The sequence below is a fragment of the Oryctolagus cuniculus genome, chromosome 10 (assembly GCF_051225735.1).
Source record: "Oryctolagus cuniculus isolate XC-2025 breed Fujian yellow rabbit chromosome 10, ASM5122573v1, whole genome shotgun sequence".
NCBI lineage: Eukaryota > Metazoa > Chordata > Mammalia > Lagomorpha > Leporidae > Oryctolagus > Oryctolagus cuniculus.
The window spans coordinates 119,024,515-119,052,116 of NC_142876.1; the positions used below are offsets into that span (position 1 = coordinate 119,024,515).

Sequence of the window (27,602 nt, forward strand, 5' to 3'; positions counted from 1 at the left end):
CACCACCCCAGCCTGCCGGCGCTCCTGTCCGGCTGCCACTTGAACTTGGCTGGGCGGTCACAGTAACGGCCGTACACAGGCTCTGACTACACACGCCTTTCATTCAGTCCTCACACGGAAGGGCTGGCTCCCTAAGGACGAGGCCAGGAGAGCGTGACTCACCTGCCTGAAGTCTTACAGGGAGCAGGACATGTGACCCCATCTGACCCCCTGCGACAGGAATCAGTCACTAAACGTATCTCCACTAGAGAAGGGAAGTCCAAGACAGTCCATCCATCAACAGGAGACGCCACAGCGGCGACACCTGGGTTAGACCTCGTGGGTGTGGCTGCCACCATCCAGGACCCCAACCACTCTGCTACAACCCACAAGGTTGCAGTGGTCAAACCTGAGAGCCCTGAGATGCCAAGCTACTGAGTGCCCGCGTCACCAAAGCCACCTGAAGCGCTAACCTGAACTCTGAGGCAGGGGAGGAGGCGTCTGCTTTTACAGGGAGATGGCTCTGGCCCAGACCCCAGGCCGAGTTTCCAGGGCACTCCTTCATTTAATCCGCACCCCACTGGAAGTGTCGGCATCGTCACAGACGAGGAAACAGCTCAGAGAGGGGACACGTGGAGTGTCACTAGCAGGGCTGGGACTTGAGCCCGGGCCGCACGTGGGGAACCTCGCCGCGGGGTGAGGTGCAGGGAGCAAGGGCTGACCCCCACCTCGTCCACGGGACTTGGCTCCTGGCTTCACGATCCAGATGTTGCGATCCCCTTCCATGTCAATCTGGGGTACCACGGCCCGCAGCCGCTGCAGGACGTCCTCACAGCGCTGGACCTGGGCGTCCCGGTGCCTGAGTTCTGCTCCCTCGCTGTGGGGAGATGACGGGACTTGGGCAGGGCTGGGCCTGGGGGCAGGTGGTGGACAGGACAAGGGGAGTCACAGGCCCCCGGCCATGGTCCAGCCAGCCGCAGTCATGCCCTCCCCTCAGAGACCCAGGTGGGTCTCTCCAAGCCTCCCTGCCACCCTCCCACCACTCCCCCACCCTGGCCACCCAGGCTATGGGAATGAGAGAGCTGGGCAGAGTCCATTCCCTTCAAGCTGCTCCCCTACAACGCCACTCCGCAGCTCTGCCACCTCTCTTTTTAGGCCCCCTCTTGGGGGGCCAGCACTGTGGCATAGCAGGTAAAGCCTCTGCCTGCAGTGCCGGCATCCCATATGGGTGCCGGTTCTAGTCCCGGCTGCTCCACTTTGAATCCAGCTCTCTGCTATGGCCTGGGAGAGCAGTGGAAGATGGCCCAAGTCCTTGGATCCCTGCACCCACGTGGGAAAGCCAGAAGAAGCTTCTGGCTCCTGGCTTCAGATCAGCGCATCTCCAGCTGTTGGGGCTAATTAGGGAGAGAACCAGTGGATGGAAGACCTCTCTCTGTGAGTGTGTGTGTGTGTGTGCAACTCTCACTTTCAAATAAATAAATAAATAAATCTTACAAAAAATTGCCTCTTGTAAAATCCAATCATTCTAGCTCCCAATGATGGGCTTGAGTATGTGACAGGCCCTGCACCAAAGGCATTCCACGAGGGCCTTCAAAAAGTTCATGGAAAATGTGTATAATGAAAAAAAAAGCATGGATTTCAAAATTTTCTACACCAAAGTAAACATCATTAATTCCATTTTTTTCATGAACTGTTTGAACTACCCTGGAATTCCCACTAATTCAACAGCCCCGCTGGGGAAGTTCTACTCATTCCATTTTAGCCTGGAGAGTCGAGAGACCTGCGCCAGGCCACCCTGAGCTGAGGCTGAGCCAGGATGGGACGCACTCCCTTCCCCAGCAGACTGGCAGACAGGCGGGCGCCTCCTCAGCACATCTGCTTCTCTCCTGGCCATCAGCTAGCCCCCAGACACAGAGGCTCACGTGGGGACCGTCTGTTTCCTCTCACGGGTCGCACCTCCGGGGGAGCGGGGAAGTCGGTTCGGTGCTTTATTGCACTCCCATGGCCAAGCACTGCCTGGGGCACCCCTCGGGAGCTCCCGAAAGCTGGTTATGTGAGCGGGCGGCCGGCTCAGCAAGCGCCCCGGCAGGAGCCCACTGAGCAAGCACGCTGAACAGACAAGGACGCAAGGTCAGAGAGACCCTGTTCCTCACAGGACGGGAAACACCCGCAGCTGAACCCAGTCACCGAGCACCCCACGTGGCTGCCTCACCCAGATTCTCCTTTCTTCCAACAGAGCAGCGAGGAGGCCTCCGCTGGGTGCTGACCCATCTAACATCTGAGCCTCGAGCGTCTCCAACCATGCAGAACTCTCTCTCTCTCTCTCTCTCTCTCTCTCTCTCAATGTTTACTTAAAAGGTAGAGAGAGAGAAAGAAATTATCTTCTGTCTGCTGGTTCATTCCCCACATGCCTGCAACAGTTAGGGTTGGGCAGGCTGAAGCCAGGAGGCCAGAACTCCATACAGGTCTTCCATGTGAGTAAAAACAAGTCAAAAAGTGAAGCCATCCCCTGCAGCCTCCCCGGGGCACTAGCAGGAAGCTGGTTTGGAAGGCTGGGGGCAGGGTCTTGATCCCAAGCACTCTGGTATGGATGTGGGTGTGCTAAGCAGTAGCTTAACTGGCTGTGTCAAGAAGCCTATCTCTGGGGCCGGTGTTGTGGCACAGTGGGTAAAGCCACCGCCTGTGATGCCGGCGTCCTATATGGGCACCAGTTCAAGTCCTGGCTGCTCCACTTCCAATCTAGCTCCTTGCTAATGCATCTGGGTAAGCAGCAGAAGACAGCTCAAGTCCCTGGGCCCCTGCGACCCATGTGAGAGTCTGGAAGAAGCTCCTGGCTCCTGGCTATGGATCAGCTCAACTCCATTTGTGGCAATTTGGGGGAGTGAACCAGTGGATAGAAGATCTCTCTCAATCTCTGTTAATTCTGCCTTTCAAATAAATAAATCTTTAAAAAATGCCCACCTCCTTTTTTTTTTTTTTTTTTTTTTTTTGACAGGCAGAGTGGATAGTGAGAGAGAGAGAGAGACAGAGAGAAATGTCTTCCTTTTTGCCGTTGGTTCACCCTCCAATGGCTGCCACGGCTGGCGCGCTGCGGCCGGCGCACCACGCTGTTCCGAAGGCAGGAGCCAGGTGCTTCTCCTGGTCTCCCATGGGGTGCAGGGGCCAAGCACTTGGGCCATCCTCCACTGCACTCCCTGGCCACAGCAGAGAGCTGGCCTGGAAGAGGGGCAACCGGGACAGAATCCGGCACCCGACCGGGACTAGAACCCGGTGTGCCGGCGCCGCAAGGCGGAGGATTAGCCTAGTGAGCCACGGCGCTGGCCGCCCACCTCCTTTTTATCTTTTAAAGACTTATCTGCTTATTTCATTTGAAAGGGAGAGTGACACAGAGAGGCAGACAGACTCTCTCATCTACTCCTACAACAGCCAGGGCTGGGCCAGGCCAAAGCCAGGAGACAGGAACTCTATCCGGGTCTCCCACATGGATGACAGAGGCCCAGGCACTTCAGCCATCTTCTGCTGCTCTCCCAAGGCCATTAGCAGGGAGCCGGATTGGAAGCAGAGCAGCCATAGCTAGAACCAGCACTCATATGGGATGCCCACGTTGCAGGCAGCAGCTTAACCCACTATGCCACAAAGCTGGCCCCTCGCTCCCTCTTTTAATGAGGTGACAGTAGCCACTGGGGCAGTGCCAGGAACAGGAACAACCAGATGAAGGGAGCTTGGCAAAGTCCTTCACGCGAAGTCCCAACAAACTCCTCCGTGGTCCCTGGTGTAAAGTACCTGTGATGTGGCGCAGGCAAGTGTCATGTGAAGGGTCAAGGGCAGTTTAGGAAAGGTTCCTCTCTCTTCTTTTTTAAAGATTTTAGTTATTTATCTGAGAGGCAGAGTTACAGAAAGTGAGAGGGCGAGACAGAGAGAAAGGTCTTCCACCTGCTGGTTCACCCTCCCAAATGGCCACAATGGCTGGGCTGATCCGAAGCTGGGAGCCTGGAGCTTCTTCCAGGTCTCCTATGTGGGATCAGGGGCCCAAGGACCTGCACCACCTGCCACTGCCTTCCCAGGCCACAGCAGAGAGCTGGACCAGAAGTGGAGCAGCCGGGACTAGAACCGGTGCCCACATGGGATGTCGGCGCTTCAGGCTAGGGAGTTAACCCACTGCGCCACAGCGCCGGCCCCTGTGCTGCTTTTCAAGTACATCAGCAGGGAGGTGGATCCAAAGGGGAGCAGCCGGCACTGGAACTGGTGCTCACTTGGGATGCCGGCATTGCAGGGGGTGGCTTAACCTGCCGCACCACAACACCAACTCCAGCCATATGGTTTTACACTTAGTAAAAAGGAGATAAAAACCTGTGGTTTTTGTGGAGAATTGACCTTGATAAAAGACTGGGTGGTGAGGCACAGATTGATAGATCGATACATCACTAGAGGCAGGGTGGTGTAGCAGCACACACTGGCTGAATGAAGAGTGCTGAGCCGCTCGGCGCTGTGTGTACCTGCTGTGTGACGCAGGGCTTCACGGGAGTCCCGACTTCTCAGAAGTCCACACACCCCTCTAGAATTTGCCCCTACTCTAGAAATTGAAAGACCGTGTGTGCCTGACACTGTGTGTCCTAGCGTGGCCGTGTAACACTCAGTTTAAGAGGGGCAGCTCTGGCCAGCACCGCGGCTCAGTAGGCTAATCCTCCGCCTTGCGGCGCCGGCACACCGGGTTCTAGTCCCGGTCGGGGCGCCGGATTCTGTCCCGGTTGCCCCTCTTCCAGGCCAGCTCTCTGCTGTGGCCAGGGAGTGCAGTGGAGGATGGCCCAAGTGCTTGGCCCCTGCACCCCATGGGAGACCAGGAGAAGCACCTGGCTCCTGCCATCGGATCAGCGCGGTGCGCCGGCTGCAGCGGCGGCCATTGGAGGGTGAACCAACGGCAAAAGGAAGACCTTTCTCTCTGTCTCTCTCTCTCACTGTCCACTCTGTCAAAAAAAAAAAAAAAAAAAAAAAGAGGGGCAGCTCTGCCTTGTCTGGTGGCTAAGGGGTCACCCAGGGGCCATGAACTATTTGCTGCTGATCTCAGTTTGTTGATTATGCCCTTATTCTGCAGCTCACCCTGCCCCGGACCCCGACTGAGTAATCAGATCTGCCCACCCTGCCTGTCAACACCACCCCCCTGCCTGCAGCTGCATGGCCCTGGAGGGGGCACAGGCTTAGCAGGGGCTCGGGAAGTCAGTGTTGGCGAGAATTCTCTGCCTTCAGGGCCCTCCTCCCTGCAGCCTCTCTCCAGCTCCTCTGCCAAGTGAGCTGTCCTTAACACCATGCCAGTCTCATCGCTGATACTTCCTTCCCTGGTCAGGAACCTCTCCCGGGGCCAGCACTGTGACACAGCGGGTAAAGCAGCCACCTGCAGTACTGGCATCCCACGTGAACGCCGCTTCGAGTCCCAGCTGCTCCACTTCCAATCCAGCTCTCTGCTATGGCCTGGGAAAGCAGTAGAAGATGGCGCAAGTGCTTGGGCCCCTGCCCCTGCATGGAGAACCTGGAAGAAGCTCCTGGCTTCGGATCAACGCAGCTCTGGCCATTGTGGACAATTGGGGAGTGAACCAGTGGATGGAAGACCTCTCTCTCTCTCTCTCTCTCTGCCTCTCCTTTCTCTGTGTAACTCTGACTTCCAAATAAATAAATAAATCTTTTAAAAGAAGAACCTCTCCCGAAGTGTGTTCCACAAACACTGCCCTTCAACACGCTGATGTGAGGGTGAGCGCCGGGGTCACGTGTGTGGATGGGGTGAGCATCTCGGCACAGGGTTCATCAGAGTGCCTGGGTTTGCTCCCAGTCCTCGCATCCTGCTAGTATGCACCCTAGGGGCTCAAGCAACGGGGTCCCTGCTACTCACATGGGAGACCTGGACTCAATTCCTGGCTCCTGGCAATGAATTCGTGCCCCAGCCACGGCCACTGTGGGCGTTTGGTGAGTGAACCAGCGGGTGGGAGCTCTCTGTGTCACTCTGCCTTTCAAAAACAAACAAACAAAAAAACTTTTTGAAAAACTGTAATTAAAATACAAGCTTGTTATGGCACAAAAAACTTCTGCGGGGCCAATGTTGTGGTGCAGCAGGTTAGCCCGCTGTGACGCCCACAACCCGTATCAGAGTGCTGGTTTTAGTCCCAGCTACTCCACTTCTGGTCCAGCTCCCTGCTGATGTGCCTGGGAAAGCAGTGGATGATAGCCCAAGTACATGAGCCCCTGCCACTCATGCGGGAGACCCAGATGGCGTTGCAGCCTATCCCAGCCCCAGCCACCACAGCGATTTGGGAAGAAAAACCAGCAGAGAGATCTCTGTCTCTCCTCTCTCTTTGTTCCTCTGCTTTTAAAATAAATAAATCTTTGAAAAGAAATTTTTGATATCTATGCATACGAATGGTCGCGAGAAAGTTCATGAAAAATGTATGTAACGACTACGGGCAGCATCATGGAAAGAACTTGTCGTGAACTTCGTCAACACCAATCATATGCATGACGTCAAAAACCTTTTTGCACCAAAATAAACTTTGTAAAAAAGAATTTGTTTCATTATTTATTATTTGAAAGCCTGTAACTCCATCCAGGTCTCTCACAAGGGTGACAGGGGCCCAAGCCCTTGGGCCATCTTCTGCTGCTTTCCCAGGCACATTAGCAGGGGGCTGGATCGGAAACAGAGTGGCTGAGGCTCGAACTGGCACTCATATGGGATTAATGGCAACGCAGGCAGCAGCTCAACCCGCTGCACCAGAATGCCCACCCCTACATTTATTTTTTAATTCCATTTATTTATTTGAAATTCAGAGTTACACAGAGAGAAAAGGAGAGGCAGAGAGAGAGAGAGAGACAGAGAGAGAGGTCTTCCATCTGATGGTTCACTCCCCAACTGACCGCAATGGTCAGAGCTGTGCCCATCCAAAGCCAGGAGCCAGGAGCTTCCTCTGGGTCTCCCATGCAGGTGCAAGGGCCCACGGATTTGGGCCATCTTCTACTGCTTTCCCAGGCCATAGCAGAGAGCTGGATCGGAAGTGGAGCAGCGGGAACTAGAACTGGCGCCCATATGGGATGCTGGCACTGCAGGCGGTGGCTTTACCTGCTACACCACAGTGCCAGCCTCTTAATGCCATTTTTTCCGTGAAGTTTTTGAAGTATCTTTGTATGTACAGGGCACACAGCATACCCATCTCTCGAGTGTGTACACTAATAGTTCTAGAAGTTTCTGTGTCAAGGAAGTCGTTTGACTTCGTGTAACCTGATTTCTTCCAAACTTGACTGAGCACAAAGGCCCTTTTCTCACCAAGTTTTGCACTTCCCATAGAATCTGCAGCCTGTGCGCCCTTCTATGGGAAACAGCCTCCAGGATTAGACCGATGAGTTCAGTTCCTGTTCTGGGAGTGGATTCCATGAGCCCATGCTGAAAACACACTGCAGGTTTTCCTGTTGATCCACCCTTGAGGCAGAGATTATTTGAAAACTACATTTTCCATTTGAGAAAAGCGGAGCTCACGTTCCTGAGCTGCAGAGTTCGGAAGCTGCAAAGCCAGGACCTGAACTCAGGAGCGCCTGGCCACACAGCCCACGACCCTTGGAACTGCACTATGCCAAAACCGGGGAGAGGGGCTTGCGCCCCATCATGGCAGCAGCGGGGGCCTTCAGGGTTCCTGAGCAGCAGAGTGGCTGACAGAGCTGGGGGCTTTAGGAGGCGGAGGGCCCTCACCAGACGCCAGGCCCGCCCACACCCGACTGCAGGTACTCACTGGACCACCTGGTAGTAGCGCTGCAGGAAGAAGGACCAGCCCTCGGGGCTCCAGCACAGCGGGGCCCCCACGTCCTTGTCGATGTCCAGGTGGGCCAGGCTGCTAAGGTGCTCTTCGCACGCACTCAGGGCCTCGTCCACGAACTCGGGGGACACAACGAGCGGCTTCTTCTGTTTCTTAGGTTGTTTGTTTCCTGCAGAGATGGGGAGCTGCGTCACTATTCTGCATCGCAGCAGGCAACCTGGCACAGCCACAGTGCCCACTGCCCCTAGGCCTATCACCTACCTGAGGCGTCCCCCTGCAAACAGCCTCCTGCTGCCCTGGGACTTGTCACTCACCGGAGACCTCCTCACTTGCTCCGGGGTGTGTCTGTCCCAGGCCCCATGGCTCACTGGAGGATCCCTGTTAAACACCCCAGGGCCTCCATGGCCCGTGGATCCCCAGCACACACCTGCGGCCTCTCCACCTCTGGACCTCTCCTACACTTGGCCCTGTCTAAAACACACCTGGGAACCCCAGCCCAGGTGAATCCAGGTTTGCACGAACCCCTCCCTCAGGTCTGACGTGACTTCCGAGGGTCTAACGTGTAACAGAAATCTGGGCCACTTGCAATGTCCTAATAGACTCCGACAACCCTCGTTCTCGGCAGCAGTTACCAACCACGTGTGCAAAGCTACCACGTGTGAGGCCGACGCACTCCCAAACACTGGCAGTGCCCTGAAAATCCTGAGGCTCGCCAAGCCCCGCAGCCTGACCTATTCCTGAGCCCACCACCACGGAAGCTGCAGCCAGGGGCGTCTGGCCGCATGAGGGCCCTGGGCCCCATCACGGTACATACAATCTTCCTTGCACCCGACACACCCAGGAGACAGCAGCCGGGAAGCCTCCCCCTGGAAAGCAAGGGTCGCCCCCTCCCCAGAGAGCTGCTTCAGCGCCGACAGACCCCGGATTCCAGAATGGAGGCGCCCACGTGTGGATGCGAAGTCCAGGAGAGAAAGGGCACGTGACGCGGGGCCAGCAGTGACGGTGGGTCCTCGGGAAACCCTTCCACTCCTAGCTGCCATTCCTTATACTCAGCACGAGGGGTCCTCCAGCCACTGTAAACCTCCTGGCTTCACTGCTGCCCCCAGGCTCCCTCTCAGCCTCACCCCTGTAAGGTGCCACGCCTCTGGAGGGCTGAATGAGGCTAGGAGGACGGGTGTGTGGTGACTGGGACTGAGAATGCACGAGGAGACGGACTGGAGGATGACAGGTGGTGGGTAGGAAGAGGCTGACACGGGGTAGGCAGATGGTGGAAGGAGAGCTAGGAGAGTGGGGAGCAGGCAGATGGAAGAGGAATCTCTGATGGCGGGGAGGTGATGAGGACATCAGCAGGCAGTGGACGGGACAGGGGATGGATGGATGGATGGGTAGGGAAATGGATGGACAAGTGGATAGATGGACAAGGTGGTGGGAAGCTGTGTCAGATGGGCACAGATGTGGAGACGAATGGCAGGGTAAGTGGGCAGGGGAGTGGAGGCAACGCAGTACCCACCTGCGGCCTCTTCCTCTTCGGCCTGGGCAGAGTATGACTTCCATTCGGACTTCACCACCAGCTTGAGAACGTTGCGGGCAGCTGTCAGCCAGAAGTCCTCTGCTCCCGGGGCAGGGAATACCCTGCTCAGCCCGCAGGCTTGATGCCTGTTCTGGTTCCGGAACCTCACCATCACTTGCCCCACTTTGGACCTGGAACCTGACCCCACCTTTCTGACTCTACAACCTGGTTTGGATCCTGGATCCTGTTTCGGCTGAAGAACCAGGCCAAGGACCTGAGCTGACCTGGCCCACAACTGCCTTCAGAACCCGAGTTCTCCCGTTCCGGATCCACTTTTGATAATTCCTCTGGACCGAGGACCAGAACCTAGTTTAGACTGGGAACACAATTTAAACCCTGGATCTAAATTCTGATGGGAATACAACATAGCCTGGAGTTGGAACGTATTCTCCCTTAGAAACCCAAACTGACAACTTTTTTTAGACCCTGATTCAGCCAATGGAAGTGACACAGGTCAATCAATAGAATGACTTTTAGGACCTGCTCCAGAATACAACTAAGCTACTCCGGCTTGTTTAGGAGAGGGTTGGTGATGCTGGAAGACTCACTGCGGGAGGGCCCGGTGGGGAGATGAGAAAAGGGACGCAGGAGATCTGCCAGGCAGACGAGGGCAGGGAGAGGCCCCGGCTCTCCAACACGAGCCGAGCTTTAGCGCTGCCCTGGGCCTGAGGGTGCAGGCACAGCCATGGGAGTCTCCTTACCTATGAAGGCTTTCTTGTCATCCTCGGCCCCCAGACGGTAGCAGCGTGGGAAGAAGGAGTCAGCATCGGCCTCATCAAACCAGGGCAAGTTGCGCAGATTGAGACACAGGCCCACCTATGGAGTCAGCTGCTGAGGGGCAGGGCGGGACTTGCCCGGAGAGCTCCGCGGGACTGACACGTGTCCAGGACGTGCAGAGAGGCCCCACCGGGACACTCTCAGAGCTGTCACCTGCCTTAACGTGCTCACAGCTCTCTCCAGATGCCTGAGTCACCCCCTGTGCACACGACGTTCCTCACCAGTCCCGTCCACTCTCACATCCCCAACCACTGGCCACCTTTAGGAATCCTACAACGACAGACCCCACTTACAAAGCTCTTCGGCTCCAGGTCACAACCCTAGAAGGCGGGCCTTACTGGCACCCTTATTTAAAGATAAAGTGGGGCTGAGAGAGGCCACATCATTGCTAAACGGCCCGGGGAGGCGGAACAGATCCACCAGCCTGACGTGCTCTGCTTAGGAGGTGCGGACCCTCTTGCTCACAGACTCCAGACCTGGTGTTTGCTCTGGCTCCAGACCCCACGAGAATCCTGGAGCCCATCTCCTCACTATGGCTACACGTGCAAGGCCCCCGGCAGGGGCTGGATCTGAACTGAGGCCGGTCTGCCTCTGGATCCTGAATTGTGCACCTCGCCCTCTCTGGAGAACTCTCCTGCTGACGAGCAGCAGGGAGCACGGCTGTCAGCCCAAGGGCCGGGGTCAGAGGCCGCCCCGCGCCCCTCCCAGGGAGCCCACCTTGGTGGTGAAGGCGCCAGCTCGGGCATAGTGGTTTATGATCTGATCCTTGGAGAGGAAGCGATAGTCCAGCACGTCCCGCCGAGTCGTCCAGATGAAGTAGGGCGTCTCGTTGCGAACCATGCGAGACTAAACCGGGAGGAGATGGGGACGCTGGTGTGGGTGGCTCGGGCTAGGGTGGCCTCTTCCCATCCTGCACACACAGCAGCGCGGAGAACAGAGGGGAGACGGTGCTGCCACACCCCCGCCCGCGTGCAAGGAAACACACCCCTCGAGGTCACACGCTTGGTGAGCAGAAAACAGGCCAGTGGTCGGCCCCTCTTGGTGCCCCTAAGCACTGACCAGGCTGCACAACTGAACGCCACACCTTGTTCCGGCCCCTGGCCATCAGTGGCCTGCCCAGTGCAGGAAGGTGAGTCCAGGCTGACGGGCACACAGCGGGTGGCACTCTCGCACGGACCCCACACTTCCCAGGTCATCTCAACTGCTCCTCACCACGACCCTGGCAGGGGGCTCAGTACTCATTTCACAGACGAAGGAGCAGTGAGAGACTTGCCCGAAGGCTCACAGGTTGAGCGTACACAATTCGCAGCACACAGCGAAATCCCTGACACAGCGAAGGGGCAGTTTCACGTAGCTCGGCGTCCCAAGCAGTGGCACCAGGATAAGCACCCCTGTCCCCATGACATCCACATAACCCAGAAGGCCACAGTAGCCTCCTGCAGAACTGCCTGAGCCACTCACTGCAGCCTGCACACGCCAAGGGCCGATGATGGAGAGGAACAGTAGAGCAGTTCTGGGTTTTTTTATTCCTTCGGGTGGCAAAGGAGGAGAGACAGCGCTCCCACCAGCTAGTTCACTCCACAAATGCCCAGAAGCCAGGAACTCAGTCCAGGCCTCCCACATGGGTGGCAAGGACCCAAACATCCGAGTCATTTCCTGCTGCTTCCAGGGTGTACACTACCAAGCATCTGGAACTGCGAGGGCAGGACTCAAGTCAGCTCCGATGGGATGCGGGTGTCCCAAATGACTTCACTACTGTGCCCGTGTCCACCCCAAGCTATGGAAAGAGGCATTAGCACGTGTGGTGACCACGCCAGCTTCTGACGCCCCCCACAGAGTCCCTCACCACTCTGCAGGCCTGCCCAGTCTTTCCACAAGAAATCGGTTCTCCTGACCAATGGGAAACTGAGGCCCGGAGAAGGAAAGGACTTTCCCGAGAAGACTCTGCTGGACCCCGGGGCTCTTGCCCTCATGAGACAGCCCCTGCCAGTCCCCTGCTCCATCCCGGCCCCCAGCCCTCACCATTAAGGCGTGTGTCCCCTCTGCGTCAGCACATTCCAGAAAACTTTCGAAGCTGAAGGGCGGTGGTGGTTGGAACTCTTCATCTGCATCGTCATCTTCTGTGGGTGCAGAGCTGATGAGGCCCCTGTCCTTGCCTCAAGACCCATCAGGCCTCAGCCCCAGGACCGGGGGACCCAAAGGAAAGGGACCCACGGGGGTGGGGGCAGCCTGCGGAAGGGGAGGGGGCTCCACTCACCATCTTCAGGGGTGTCACTGTCCCCCACCCCTGAGCTATCCAGATCCTTGTGGGGTGGCAGCAGCGTGCTGGCGTTCATGTGATGGACCATCCTCTTCTCCACCCAGCCCCTCTGGCGCAAGAGACAGCGGATCACCGGGTAGTGGCCCTGGATCATAAAGACCTTCTTCTGCTGTAAGGGGAGCAGGGACGACTTGCTCAGGAAACTCTGCCTGAGCGCCAGACAATGGCGGGGCAATGGCGGGCCGGGCGTGTGGTCTCTGCCTTCGAGACACTCTTAGGGTGCAGCAGGAGACAGACATGGCTCATCAACAGGGAGAGACGCTCACAAACACATGTAGCGGTGACAGTCCACCTGTGCTGCCCATCCATCACGTGATGGGCAGTGCTTTCAGGGCACTGCTGACAGCATCGTGCACTTCTGTTAGAGTTACCCCCATGTTAGCAGCTATGAAACAAACGCAGATTGAAGGGCTCACACAGTGGTCACGTGGAAGAGCCGCCTGGCTCCAGAAACTGCAGACTGAATGGGGACCCCAAGGAGCCCAACAACAGGGGGGGACTGCGGTCTGGCGCTGTGGCGCAGCAGGCTAAGCCACCAAAACGCTGGCATTCCAAACGAGGTGGGGGCCTTCTCTGTTTCTCACTCTGCCTTTCAAATAAAATAGATCCTAACAAAATGGAATACAAGTGGACTGCAAAAAGTTCATGGAAAATGGAATTAAAAGGCAAGTTTATTTTGGTGCAAGATTCCTTGAAATCCACACATAGTTTTTCATAATGCGCATTTCCCATGAGCCTTGGAAAGACCCCTTGTACACGGTCAGGGAGGCTGGCAGGGAGCCCTGGGCCGGGCTGACAGTACTTGCTCAGGCCTCACTGCTGCAGAGAGCTCAGCGGGAGCTGAAAGGACGCCAGGGCGGGCAGACCCTGGGAGGTGGAGGAGATGGTGGCTGGGCTGCAGGGGGCTCTGCTGGCCGGGAACGCACTTCAGCTTGTACTGAGAGCAGCATGAAGAGGGGGCTGCAGGCCATCCAAGTACAGACAGAGGGACCAAGGGGAGGCAGCCCAGTTAGAAAGCTGCGTGGTTTACACGGGAGAGCAATGACAGCACCAAGGAAGGAGGGTGGGTAGGGGTTAGTGTTAGGACCCAGTGGGGTACGCTGCCACTTGTGACATCAGCACCCTGTAACGGACAGCCAGCTCAAGTTCTGATAGTTCTTTTTTTAATCTTTTTTTTTTTTTGACAGAGTGGACAGTGAGAGAGAGAGAGAGAGACAGAGAGAAAGGTCTTCCTTCACCGTTGGTTTACCCTCCAGTGGCCGCCGCGGCCGGCGTGCTGTGGCCAGCGCACCACGCTGATCCGAAGGCAGGAGCCAGGTGCTTCTCCTGGTCTCCCATGGGGTGCAGGGCCCAAGCACTTGGGCCATCCTCCACTGCCTTAGCCTGCTGCGCCACAGCAGTCCCCCCCTGTTGTTGGGCTCCTTGGGGTCCCCATTCAGTCTGCAGAGCTGGCCTGGAAGAGGGGCAACTGGGACAGGATCCAGCGCCCTGACCGGGACTAGAACCCGGTGTGCCGGCGCTGCAAGGCGGAGGATTAGCCTATTGAGCCGCAGCACCGGCTGATAGTTCTTTAAAAAAAAAAAAAGCAAGTGGCTGGTTACAGCAGGGATGGGCGACGGTGTGAGAGTTGAGATCCACGTTGGAAACGGAGACCACGGGGAGGAGATGTGTGCGTGAACAGAGAAAAGATCAGTCTGGCTTGAGCACCTCAGCCATGGGCAAGGCCAGGGGCTGGGAACAGTGGACTTGGACAGGGGCATCACACTTGGTGTGGGATGGAGTGAAACAACAGCTTCTCTGGGTGGAGAAGGAGGGGTCTGGATCTGCCAGACTGGGAGGCAAAGGGCACGGAGGTGCAGGTCGAGTACCGGGTTCCCAGCCCCGGGAGGCAGCTCCCAGCTCCTTGTTTCGGTCTGGCCCAGCACTGGCTATTGTACACATCTGGGGAGTGAGTTAGCACATGGAAGATCTCTTTCTCTCTGTCACTGTCTTTCAAATAAATTTTAAAAGCTAAAAAAAAGGCCAGCGCCGCGGCTCACTAGGCTAATCCTCCACCTGCGGCGCCAGCACACCAGGTTCTAGTCCCGGTCGGGGTGCCGGATTCTGTCCTGGTTTCTCCTCTTCCAGTCCAGCTCTCTGCTGTGGCCCGGGAAGGCAGTGGAGGATGGACCTAGTCCTTGGGCCCTGCACCCGCATGGGAGACCAGGAGAAGCACCTGGCTCCTGACTTCAGTGGCCTTAGCGGCCACTGGGTGTGTGTGTGTGTGTGTGTGTGTGTGTGTGTGAACCAACAGAAAAAGGAAGACCTTCCTCTCTCACACACTGTCCACTCTGCCTGTCAAAAAATAAAGTAAAATAAAATAAAAATTAAAAAAGCTAAAAAAAAAAAGGCAACTGGAAAGCAGCAACCTGGGACAAACAGCAGGAGTGTGCACGCGGACGGCAGATGGCCAAGGGGCCAGGGTGGGCAGCGAAGTGTGGAGGGCCTGAAAGGGGCTATTGGATTCGACTTCCTGGAGAGGTCACCGGCAGCCTCCAAAGTCTTCCCATGGGAGGGGAGTTCAGGGAACCAGAGCAGAGGCAGCGGAAGGGGGAACGTGCACCTGCTCACAGACCAGCCCACCAAGTTTGGCCTCGTGGAGGTAGCTGCATCCTGTACTGAACACAGTACAGGGAGGCAGGCTGAGCCACCTCCCGGGCCCTAAGTCCCCCACCAACCCTCTGACCTTGACAGCCCTCTCCACGTGGAGTTTGGCATTTTTGAGCCGGCCCATGTGGTGAGATGCCTTGGAGACTCCTCCCCAGAGGGAACCTGCAGAAAGAGGCGGAGTAGGGTAGGCTGGGGCTGGGGCGTAGCCTGAGGCCCCGTCTTCCTCTCCCCTCCGCCCCAGTGTCCGCGTCCTCGCGGCCGTCACGGGCTCACCGTCCCGCAGCGGGGCATCATCCAGGGTCGGAGCGTGCACGGGGCCGAGGGGGCGGGGACCTGCGGCGCTCGGGGTGTGGGGGCCCTGGGCAAGCTTCTCGAAGGCCTGATCGAGAGGGCGCGCAGGGGCGGGGCTGCCGGCCTGCCGTTCGCCGCCGCCTGCGCAGTCCCCCTCCGGCCTGGCGGAGGCGGGCCCAAGCCATGGCAGCCTCCGCGGCGGTGGCAGCCTCCTGAGCTGCCGCTGGGAGTGGCTCGCCCAGGGCCAAGGGGCGGCGGAACTGATGCGGGGCTCAGGCAGCTGCAGCTCCCGTGGCCAACCGCCCCACGAGCCGCCCTCTGGGCGGTACCAGGCGGTGGAGCCCAGGCGTGCGGGCCCCAGCTCCCCCGCGCACAGAAGCAGGGCCGCGCCAGGGCCCTGCATGAGCCCTTGCCGCCTCCCTCGGCGCGCCACAGCCTCTGCGAGCTCAGCCCTTGTTTCCAGCCCCGCCCTTTGTTCCCTGGAAACCATTCTCTGGGCACAGAATGTGGGTGGCGAGTTCGGGACCTGTCGCCCTCCCCCCTTCCTCTAGGGGGCTGGGCTCAGGGCCTCTGCTGCCCCACACACCCCTGCTAAACGGGAGCTGAGGGTTGGCAGAGCTGCACGCTGTTCTGTCGGTTAATTCTGGCACGCACACTTGTGTGCCTGGGGCCCAGGGGCCTGGGTCGTTCTGCAGATGATACCCGACCTCAAGGAGTTTAAAGCCCAACGTGGGAAAACAAAAAAAGTAAAGGGATGGAAGGGTAAGGAACAAGGCACGCACCGAAACCAGGAAAGAGGCAGGTGCTAGGCGTGGCCATCAAAGATGCTCTCAAAATGTGCCGGAAGCTAGGAGTCACCAGGGCAAACCCAGAGGAGCAGCATTCCAGGCAACAGCCCTGGGGAGGCCAGATGGGACCCACAGGGCCTGCAAGGGGCTGTGAAGGTAAGGACTGGGGACAAAGCCAGGGCAGCTGATGGGGCCGGGGGGGGGGGGGGGGGAGGGGGACGGACAAAGTGCAGCTCGCAGCTCCACTCCCAGTGACTTGGAAACAGGAAAATAAAAACAAAACCCAGATCACCATTTGGGTCGACTGAGGGAGAAATTAAGAGCAGAAACTAGTTACCCCAGGCCAAGATCATTAAGTAACCTTTTTGGAGACCAGAGGCAAAGCATCACAGGGGAGAGATAAGGCTGCAAGATGTTACGTAAGTTGCCTCCAATTAGAGAAGCAACACTGGAACCCCGCCTCGGAGGGCTGTCTGCTGCTCAGCACAGCACCCAAGGGCAGCACGGCAAGCGCAGTCCGGGGAAGGGGACACAGGTCCGAGTGGCTAGTTTTGTCTGCCACAGGATGCAGCTGCTCTGCAGGGAACTTGGGTCCCCCACCTACCTGCCTGGCAGACTAACCAGAGACCACCTTCCAACACCTGCCCCCCACCCCTGCGCAGGCTGGTGACTGGGCTTGCCAAGAGGCAGGGCCCCTGGGAGAGGCCTGGCAATCACCCAGTGTACTCTCATCCGGCTACAAACCTGGTTTTAGGGACTTTGGACCTTGGGAGAGAGATCTGTGAAAAATGAGGGTTCTGCCTGGTTCGAACCGACAATGCCCTCTTGTGAGAGCTGCCGAGTGCCCAGCTGCCATACCCCCGCGGCCATCCAGCTCCACTGGGAGCACCTTGCCCATTCACTGCAAAGCTAGAATGCAGCCATGTGCCTCATTCAGCAAGCCAGGGGACAGGGAGGTCACAGAGGTAGTGTCACAAAGGACAGCTGCTTGAGGTGCCCCCACCCCAGCCCTTCCTCCCCTTCCACCACCTTGTCCTCTCCACGCCCTTGGAGAGCTCGGCGCCAAGGCCACCTCGGAAGCTTTCCCGATACCCTCTCCTAAGACGATGCCTCTCCCAGGGCCCCCTGACTTCCAACCCTAAGTCTGTTTACACACGCAGCTCAGCAGATCCCCGACTCTTCCAGGCGGGACAGCATCCTCCACGGCCGGCCCGCTGGGCCTGGGCCTGGGCCGGGGGAATGCTCACGCACACCTCTGCGGCAGGGGCCGCTCAGCCACTTCCCCGCTCTACAGAAACTGAGGCCCCCAGTACGAGAAACCCGTTCACATCCAGAACCAAGTCAGGACTCAGACGGCTCCGCTTGTTTTGCTCCACCCAGCAGTTCTGTGAGGACAGAACGTCCGTTCTGTGCTGCTCATCTGCGCTCCCGAGCATTTGACACGGCACCGGGGTACTAAAACACAATTGTAAACTTCCCATCACTGAAATAAACAGCTGCGTGTGGAGTGGCTGCTTCAGCAGACAGACGTCTACCCTCTCGCCACGGCTGACAGACTCAGGTCTCACGAACGCTCGTTTTTCTCATCTGTAAATGGGATCATTTTAGCCCACATGAGATCATCCGGTGACAGCAGGCAGCTCCCGACAGTCAACGAGAGCAGTTTCAGAAACAGACGGAGCCTGGCCCACCCCGGAGGAGCTCTCTGGGCTGGGGCCACTGGCAGGGATCACAGCAGGACCAATCACAAGACTGCGCCTGCTCCGAGGGGCAGAAAGCCAGGCTGCCCCTCCTCCGACACACACACACACACAGCACAGACCTCATGCAGCCCCAAAGGGGCAAGAAGAGACTTTAATTAGGGGAGGGAGGTCCACCAGAATCAGGAGAGAAGACAGCGCGCGTGGGAGCAGAGGAGCCAGAGCAGGCACGAGGCCTGGCCAGGCAGCGCTGCAGGACTCACCTCTACCTTGAGCGCGGGCACTGCTCTGACAGACAAGGCCAAAGGGTGGCCCCTCGCAGCTGGGAGGCCACCGGTGGCCACTGCAGCCAAAGGTGCCTGGCTGTTGGGCTGCAGCTTCTAGCTATGGCTGGTGGTCACCCATTCAGCCCTTGTCCCCAGCCAGTGCTGGCTGGCCATCCTTAGGCAGAGCTTAGGAAGCTGGCAGAGGGTCCCCACCACTTCTGCTTGGCCCAAGGAGGCTCAGGAGTTAGAGGGCCAGGGAGAGGAACTGGAGTTGAAACCTTCCTTGCTCCCCGCCTGGGGTGGCACTGGGAGGAAGAACGGTCGCCTTCGGCTCCAGGCCCGCCCAGACCCACGGCGACCAATAAGGTACAATCACTGGGACCAGTCACGGCCACTGGAGGTGGAGGTTGTTTTTTTAAAAAAAAAAAAAAAAAAGACAAAAAGGTTACAGTCTCCTACAAGCACAGAGTTTAAATTTCAAGACGTTAAAAAAAAAACCTGTCCCGGCCCAGGGGACTGAGCATCAGAAGCCAGCCTGACCAGGCACGTGTGGCCTTGGGGCACGTCCAGTGCTGCTTTCTTGCCCAGCTAGCAAGCACACATACCACCCCCTCCCGCACCTAATGCCTGCCCCAGCTCCCCGCAGTTGCCGCCGCCGCCGCCGCCACCGCCGCTCTGGGGAGTGAGTCCAGGACGCCTTCGTAGACACACGCAGAGACACGGGGGAGTCTGAGGGGGAAGGTCGCGAGATCCAGCCCGATGCTTTAAAACTGTCAAGAGAACCAAGAGGCAGTGAATGGTGGTTACCATGGTGTCCTGGCGCACCTGTTGTGGGGCTAGGGGCAGTTCTGAGAGCCGCCACAGGGCTGAGACCAAAGGGTGCGGCTGGGTCCCAGGACACCCTACAGGCCCGCTTTTTGCTAATTCAGCCAGCATTCAGCAGTGACCTGTGGGAACACAGGCCCCAAACCCTGCACCTGACCAGGCAGCGAGACAACAGTGATGAGGCGCCTCCACGGTTTCCTGGGGTTGCACCCTGGAGGCGGCACAAGAGATCTGGCAGCGTCTTGCCTGGTGACCTGAGGCTGCCTTCTCACCTCGGGGCTTCACAGAAAAGTCCCCCGAGGACCCAAGGGAAAAGAGGCCCAAGAGCTGGTACTCTGTCAAGCTGTAGGTCACCCTCCAAGAGCTGGTGCTCTGTCAAGCTGTAGGCCACCCTCCAAGAGCTGGTACTCTGTCCCAAGCTGCGAGCCACCCTCCAACCATGGCAGGCCCTGGAAATAAAGTCTTCTGTCCTCAAGTACCTCTGGATAATACCCATAATAGTCCTGGACATTTTATAGACTGGAGTCTACAATGTGCCCCCGGCTGATCCAGATCCAAGGGAGCACTGTTTGGCACGAGCAGTGTTTACCAGAATATGACGAGCGGCCAACCTCGAACACTGGGGTGCCAGACACAAATGAGGCTCCTGAACTGTTTGGAGGGAGGGCTGCGTGGCTCTCCAGGCGAGGCCCTGTGCATCGAGCGCACACCACACAGGTACTGCCCGCTAGACCCCGCCCTGCCCCGGCCTCCTGACCCGGCCAGATGCTGCGAGGCCATGTGAGCTCTTTGAGGCAGACCTAGCTTCATGTTCTGGCTCCTCCGCTGACTGTTATGGGTCCTTGGGAAGTGACTTCACTCCCAGAGCCCTGGTTCACTCAGCTGCAGAATGGTGGCAACCCTGGGTTCAAAGACTGACTATGAAGTCAGACATGTACACAGGCTTTCTTAGCTACAAAACTCTATGGAAACCGTAGCTGTCGTAAATAACTCAATGTTGAACAAGCAGGCCAACCACTAACTTGGGACAGGAGCCATTCTCCCTCACAGCTGCCTCTCGAGGCCTGCGGGTCCTCTGTGAGCTTGCTCCACACAAGGTGCCTGTCTCCTTCTGTACTCTGCTACCCTGAAAGGCCAACGTTAATGAACAGCCAAGGGAGCTGCAGCCTAGCGGAGAGGTGCAGCGGCCTGCCCAAGTGGGCCGAGGAGCAGATCACACCCAGGTGGTCTGCGGCTGCGCGCTGGCCACCTGCCCCGGGGCCGCGGGAGTAGTTTCCATTTTTAGGAATGAATCCCCGCTGCTGCTGGGCCAGCTCTGCGTGCAGTGATCGGAATAAACACCGAGTTACCATCTAAGGAGCATAGTCAACTCTGAGTGGAACATGTCAACAACCCGAAGACTGTTTAGAAGAAAGAAAAAAAAACAGGAAGGCACATCCCGAACGTCTGAACAAGACCAACGGTGTCCTCAGCTCCTCCGTGCAAACACCGGGGCTGCAGGCCCTTGGGTCAGGAAAGGCACGGACAACTCCAGCAGGATCTGGACGGCCCAAGTCACGAGAGCGATGAAAACCAGGCCAAGGAAGTCAGACTTTAAGCCTCTGAGAGACGCTGGGAGGAAATATTTAGTCTACAGCGTGACCGACTGTGCAGAGCCCTGGGAAATCCTCGGGGCTGCACTGCTTCGTCTGGGGTGTGACCTGGAACAGGAGAGCACTCTGCAGACACCTGCCGTGTGTGCGTGCCCACGGAGACTGACAGGCACTGCGCACACCCCCACCAGCCTCACACGGGTGCCCACCGCGCCCGGCGAACCTGCCACGCACCGCCAATTCTAGAGCTCACCGGGGAACGGGCTGTTGGCAGCACTCTGCCAGCAGGCGCTCACTTCCCCACACCCCCACAGCTCCTTCCCACGTGCCAGGAAACCAGGAAAAGCCCCACAGCTCCTTCCCACGTGCCAGGAAACCAGGAAAAGCCCCACAGCTCCTTCCCACGTGCCAGGAAACCAGGAAAAGCCTACTTACGTTCTTGAGGAACTCCTCCGCCACGATGCGCGCGCGGGCGTTGACCGACAGCTTCATCTCGCTGATCTCCTTGTCGATCTCCTCCATGAAGTGGATCACAAAGTCTACCAACTTGTGCTTGTACATCTGCTCTGTGTGGAAGTTGGTGATCAGGAAACTGATGTCGTATCCCTGGGGAGCAGGACAAGGGAGAGACTGAATGCCGGGCGCCTGGCTGCCCATCCTCGACTTGATCCACAAGCTCTGGACGACAGGGATCTGCTCACAGGCAGCAGCCCGTCAGCTCCGGCGGGTGCCTGTCCTGGATCCAACGACTGAACGCGGCTGACGACACAGCGTCCAGACATCTCCGGAAGGCTCTGTGCGGCACAGACATCTTTGCATTCAGAATGAGTCAGAGGAGAGAGAAGGGGATTGGAAATCTTGTTACAGAAGAAGCCGACCAAACAGAGAACGTGTGCTCCAGAGACAAGACTCAGGAAGAGGATGGGATGGAGGCCTTCTACTACTGGGGAGAAGGGGCGTCCAAGAGTATCGAAGAGAGAACCCGGCACAAGGCCAACTCTGTCTCGTGTCCGGGCCAGCACACGCTCAGTCACTGCGGCTATTCTAAGTCGACCTCCCAGGGAGTCGGGAGAGGCTTCCTGCACAGTCAGGCAACAGTGGGCCCAGCGTGAGCCGTGGCTCAGGGGCTGCACTGGAGCAGGTGGTGTGGCCTAGAGACTTCTGCCTCGCTGCGTTCTTTCTGCTGCCAGCCTGCAGGCTCCGGGCAAAGGAGCGGCATCTCCCCTCTTCTGAGCTGAGCTGGACCCGGCCCCTCCTAAGCTTCTGCCGCGCACTCCGCCTGGCTGAGACAGACACTCTCAACTCAGGCACTGGGCCCAGTCCTAGAAACCACCTCAGGCCCCGGAACAGAATCCCAGGGGTCAGAAACCGAGGAGCACGCAGCCTCACCTCCACTGGTTTCCTCCGAAGGATGAAGAAGTTCTCCGCTCGCATCATCATGAAACGCATGAACTTGTGGCACAGAATCTTCTCTATCTCGTCGGCCTGGTGAGGACAAAGGAGAAATGCGGTCTCTCCAGCTGAGTGCCCTAGGCTGCGAACCTGACAGCCTGGTCTTCTGACCCCCGTTTTCCCAAGCTCCCTGGAGGGTTTGGCACTGGCAGCGCTCACTCGGACAGGAGGGGGTACTGCAGGGTCTCCCCACCTTTGTGAGGGGTGCCTGTAATCCCACCACACCCATCCGAGAGAGGGAATTCTGGCTACACACAGCCGCTTCCCAGGCCCTCAGGGTGCACACCTACATTCACAGCTGCCTTTCCTTCCTTGTTTCATGAGTGCTTCATCCCCGAGTGTGGCCAAGTGCCACCGGGGATCAATCCCAGGTAGTACCTGTCCCGACAATCCTGGGTGGTACCTGTCTGCTTTAGTAACACTCAACATCCAACAATTCACGTTTCTCCCTTTTCAACTTTCTCTGTAAATCTAAAGCTCCAATTATGCCAACACTTGTTAATCTTCCACTTTCACAATGAGAACAGACTTGAGAGTTGGAGCTTTCTGCAGACAGGAGCATCCACTTGGAACGTAATAACATTGTTCGCTTTCACTGTGTTTCCTTCTATAGTTACCTTCTACTGCAGCAAGTGATACTGTTTTTCCACTTAAGGCATAAAGTCTCTTTTCAAAAAATTTGAGTAAAAGGAAGCAACTCAATTTTTAAAGATCTATTAGGTGGGGGCCAGTGCTGTGGCGCACGGGGTTAAGCCGCCATCTACAGCCACCATCTCACATACAGGCACCGGTTCAAGTCTCAGCTGCTCCACTTCTGATCCATTGCTATGGCCTGGGAAAGCAGTAGTGCTTGGGCCCCTGTACCGACTTCTGAGATCTGGAGGAGGCTCTTGGCTCCTGGCTCAGGCCTGGTCCAGCCTCGGCTGCTGTAACCATTTGGGAATTGAACCAGCAGATGGAAGATTCTCTCTCTCTCTCTCTCGTTCTGACTCAAAAAAAAATAAATCTAAAAATAAATAAATAAATAAAAAATTAGGTGAACAACCAGCCTAGTGGTATGGAGGTGATGGATAACAAACCACTGCCTGAGCAGACAGACGAGCGGCACTTTTTCTTTTTTAAGCCCAAGTCTCAGTTTCAGAGGCTGCTTTGCTGTGAAACCAGTACCAGTGCTGCTTACTTTCTCAAACCACATTCCTAAGGAACGGTTCCACGGCCTAACGCCAGACCGGCCCCACAGCCTGGGCTGCTGCGCTTCCTGCCTTCTAACCTAGACCAAGGCCTAGAAGACGGGTGTGGGTTGGGGTCTCTTTATCCTACTGACTGTGGAGTCTGGCAAATCGTCTTAAGGGTACATTCAAGGAAGCAGAGCCTGGGTCTCCTGCCCCGTCAGGCCACTGATCGCCCGGATGGGGACAGACTCACCTGCTTCACAGCAATGCTGACCCGCACGGAATTGATGGAGCCCTCGATCAGCACCCTCTCCTTCTCATTCCTGCTGATGGTAACTGGTTGCAACAGCAGCTCTTTGCTACTCCTGAAAACACAAAGTGGCAGAGACCTCTGTACTACAGAGGGACAGCACAGTGATGACCACGGCGGGTCCTGATCCTGAGCTGAGACCGCCGTCTAACACGGGAAGACTTACAAGCAGGCCTGCTCCAGGACAGGGTGAGGGGCATGTTCTCCAGCAGACAGCACAGGCTCCGGAGGCCGGGCCCAAGGGGCTGCAAACCCAGCCGTCCCTGCCCCTTCCTGGGCCAAGTCTCCCTGCTGCAATCTCAGTCCCCTTTCTGTAAAACCACTCTGATTGCTATTTCTGTCTGCCACATGGCAGGAACTCTAGAGCTAATGCGGACAGCTAGAGGTGACCAGCGTAGCACCGAGGGAGCGACCACAGCACTCGCCTCCGTCTGGCCTCCTTTCTTCATCAATCCAGAGTGATTCACTCGCTCGCCACCTGACCCCTGTCAGTTTAGGTCAAGTCTGCAGATATTCTGAACGGCAGTTAACCATGCTGGTGGGAGCTGTTACATCGTACGATGCCTGCACAGGGTCCAGACGCTGGCTAACACACCTGCATCCCACACAGGAGTCAGAACCCTGGCCCGGCTTTCAGGGTGCAGCTTTCAGCTGGTGCAGACCCCAGGAGGCAGCAGATGCCGATGACTCAAGTACTCGGGTCCCTTCCTCCCCTGTGGGGGACCAGATGGAGTTCCCAGCTCCTGGTTTGTGCCTGTCCCAGGCCTGGCTAACACAGCATTTGGAGACTGAACTATCAGATGGAAGATCTCCGTGCTTGTCTCTCTGTGTTGCCCTGCCTTTCAAAGAAAATAATTCAAAAACAAACAAATGCTAGGATTAAACCTATATGTTCACAAACTTTGTTTTAAATGTTATTTGGGGGGCCGGTGCTGTGACGTAGTGGGCAAAGCCACTGACTATGGTGCCAGCATTCCACACAGACGCTGGTTTGGTTCGAGTCCCAGCTGCTCCACTTCCAATCCAGCTCCCTGCTTATATGCCTAGGAAAACAGTGGGGGATGACCCAGGTATTTGGCCCCTACACCCATGCAGGAGACCTGGAGGAAGCTCCTGGCTTTGGATCAGGCCGGCTCCGGCTGTTGCAGCCATTTGGGGGGGGTGAACCAATGGATGGAAGCTCACTCTCTGTGTACCCCCCTCTGTGTACCTGCTCTCTGTGTAACTCTATCTTCCAAATAAGTAAATAAACCTTAAAAAAAAGATTTGGAACACAGTGAAAAAGGGTACAAGCTAGGACAAAATTTGATCCTTAAATTAGAAGTATGGAGACGGCATTTCCTGTAACTGAATTCTCCCAGTTCTTCCTAGGCCGGCAGTGGCTTTGGCAACACCTTCGGAAACTTGCACAATCAGCCCCTCTCTGAGAACTCACACCTGCATCGAGTCATCTGGGCTCCAAGACGCTTCTCCCATGGGTCCTGTCCCGCCAACCCACTGACCCTGTTTTCTCAACCCCAAATCAGCAGCCACCATGCACCTGGTGGCAAGACCCTTCATCAGCTGTAGCTGTCCTGACAGCTCCGGGACCTAAGTTCACCGCACCCTCCAGCCAGGAACCAGCGCTGGGTGCTGACCCCTCCCCCCCGAACCTTTCCTTCCCTACCTGACTTCCACCTCCGGCTTATTGTGTCGTTCTACGACCTGCGAAGAGAAATTTTCCAGGCACAGGGCAGCCTGCAGCGTGGCCCGCACGGCACTCAGGTAGGGGCGAAGAGTGGCAGTCTGTAGGAAAAGACCGAGAGGCAAGGGTCAGAATCCACCGAGCCAGTCTACAGGGTCAGAATCCATGGCGCCAGACCCACTGGGAAACCCAGAAAAAGCTCCTGGCCCTGACTGGCTCAGCTCTGCCTGTTGCAGCCACTGGGGGACTGAACCAGTGGATCGAAGACCTCTCTTTCTGCTTCTCCCTTTCTAATTCTACCTCTCAAATACATTAAAAATCACAAAAAAATAAATAAAACCTAGTGGCCCTATCTTCAAACAGTTCAACTGCTTGGTGTGGGCAGTGGGCAGTAGGGGGCACAGAGAGAATAACTAGGACATAAACAAAGTGTGGAATAACTCCAAGTTGTCTTCATCAGCAGAAGGAACTGGTTTTGACAAGAACATGGAAGAAGGATCAGGAGGCTGTACCACGAGGAGGGCAGGACACTCCCAGGAGGGCCAGCCGCGAGCGGCACTGGCCAGTCCTCCAGAGCGGCCACGTCCTCCCTCCTCAGGGCTGTGCGAGCCGAGCCCACCCACTGCAGGCTTCCCTTTGCCTAGGACATCACGCACACCCTCCTTCCTCAGAGCCTGTCCCAGCTTCCCTTCCCAACAGTGACTCCAAGGCACCCACACAGCCTCCCCGTCCCCTGGGCCGACCTCTCCTCCACCAGCCTGCACACGCTCAGGACACAGCTCAGGGCCCTAACGTATTCATGCCCTAACCATAACCACTTCCTGTACAACGAATGAGTGTCACGAATGAATGAATGACACAACAGGGCAGCAAGAGCCCCAGGGGCGGAGCATCTCAGATGGGCAGACAGGGCTGCAGCGGCCGGATCGGGGAGGCCAAGGGCAGGCTTCACTCTCCACGCGGGAAGGAACTATCATGGGGCTTTCTGAGGAGGAAGTGACAGGGCCGCAGCTGCACAGCGGCTGCGAGGAGAACGGCTGGGGGCTGAAGGAAACTGCACAGGACCGATGCCAGCACGGACCGCGCAGAGCAGCCCAGCACGGGACTGGCATTTGACGCAGGCCTTACCAGAATCCAAAACAGTGCCCAAGAAACTGTTTCTTTCATACAGTCAAAAGGTAACAAATTAACTACTGACAGTAGGGATCTCAATGCAACATTTTAGAAGCTACACTGAAACCCGCCCTACTGAGGAACCCCATTTGTAAGACAAGCTAGGAAAGGCCAGGCAGGGCGAAGGGGCCCCCGTGGTCGCCTGGGGAGGACAAGCAAGGGACGCGAGTTACCTCTCCCGGCTACGGAAATGTCGTGTATTCTGATCTCAGTAGCGGTCCCGTGACTGTTTCTGGACAACAGTCTCCCAGTAAACCCACAGGGTGAACGGCAGGTGGCCTCTCCCGATACACCTGCCCCTTCCCGGATCAGACAGACATAACCTCACCACACGCCTCAGCCAACTGGAACGTTAGAGACACGTCCTCAACCGGAAAAAAAAGGAAACCCCAAGCTTCCAGCTGAGGTTCGAGGACACGAAATTAGCCAGGGCAGGGCACGCAGGAGCAAGGCGGGAAGGGAAGCTGAGTCCTGCAAGGTGTCAGGGCGATATCCAGGCGAACCTTAAAGGGCTGGGAGGGCAGATAGCGTTCACCGACCCGGAAGGTGCAGACCGAAATGTGTCACCAGAGAGGGCGGTGGTGCCTCCAGCTCTCAGCAACACCCACACACATCGAACCAGAGGCTTTGCAGCAGGGGGGTGGGGGGGGCAGCAGTACCAGCGTGGACACGGCTCTGACCACAGAGGGGACTGGGGGGTCCAAGCCTGGGAGGCACCGAGCGGAGGGGACGCCCGCCCTCGGACACTGTGGGGTCACGCCGGCCGGAGAGCGCAGGCCAGGCACTGACCAAAGCCCTGCTGGGGATGGCGAGGGGCCCCCAACACACGGCTCGCGCAGCCTACAAGCATACGGGGCCTACGGCGGGCCCCACTTCCGGCCAGCTCCACGGGTCAGGGACACTCCCCACCCGCCTCGCCAGCCCGCCCGCGACGCCGCGAGGCCTGCTTCTTACCGGCGAGCCCCCCGCGAGCCCCTTCCTCACTCTGGCCGCCGCCCCGCCCTCCTCCTCCCACCCTCATCGTATCCCCAAATCCCCCGGCGCCCCTCGGCCGCAGGCCTCCGCAGCAAAGCGACAGCGCCCCATGACCCACAGCCTCGAGGCGGACCCCAGGGGGGTCCCCGGCCGGGGTCCCGGCTCCCTCACCATCGCGGGCGCTGGCTGGGCCGGAAAGCGGAAGTGCGGAAGTGGCCAGCCCCGCGACGCCTGCCCTTTCTCGAGCAGCGCAGCCGCAGTCTCCGCCCGGACTTCCGGACGCTACCATCCG

General features: G+C 57.5%; 2 protein-coding genes across 7 annotated transcripts in view; both read right to left on the reverse strand.

Annotated features, from left to right (window-relative positions):
* LOC100351302 (tubulin monoglycylase TTLL3) overlaps positions 1-16,279 on the reverse strand; it is a 27,110-nt gene extending 10,831 nt beyond the window's left edge. Inside the window, exons 1-10 of one of the 6 annotated variants that reach the window (XM_070051153.2) lie at positions 15,356-16,279; positions 15,159-15,244; positions 12,371-12,542; positions 12,136-12,233; positions 10,831-10,959; positions 10,038-10,152; positions 9,277-9,474; positions 7,743-7,935; positions 5,861-5,971; positions 708-892 (exon numbers count right to left, since the gene is read on the reverse strand). In XM_070051153.2, the coding sequence (XP_069907254.2) occupies positions 708-892; positions 5,861-5,971; positions 7,743-7,935; positions 9,277-9,474; positions 10,038-10,152; positions 10,831-10,959; positions 12,136-12,233; positions 12,371-12,542; positions 15,159-15,244; positions 15,356-15,863 (1,795 nt within the window). In that variant the 5' untranslated portion in view covers positions 15,864-16,279. Of the gene's footprint in view, positions 1-707; positions 893-5,860; positions 5,976-7,742; positions 7,936-9,276; positions 9,475-10,037; positions 10,153-10,830; positions 10,960-12,135; positions 12,234-12,370; positions 12,543-15,158; positions 15,245-15,355 lie in introns of those variants that run through there. The other 5 variants (XM_089306683.1, XM_089306684.1, XM_070051156.2 and 2 more) reach the window with 5 other exon arrangements.
* Positions 16,280-17,984: 1,705 nt separating this feature from the next.
* Positions 17,985-27,524, reverse strand: ARPC4 (actin related protein 2/3 complex subunit 4). The gene is made up of 6 exons (XM_008249945.5): positions 27,482-27,524; positions 25,145-25,263; positions 23,422-23,533; positions 21,934-22,029; positions 20,980-21,150; positions 17,985-18,897 (listed from the first exon to the last, which is right to left on the reverse strand). The coding sequence occupies exons 1-6, from the start codon at positions 27,482-27,484 to the stop codon at positions 18,892-18,894; spliced, it is 507 nt and encodes a 168-aa protein (XP_008248167.1). The 5' UTR covers positions 27,485-27,524; the 3' UTR covers positions 17,985-18,891.
* Positions 27,525-27,602: the final 78 nt, after the last annotated feature.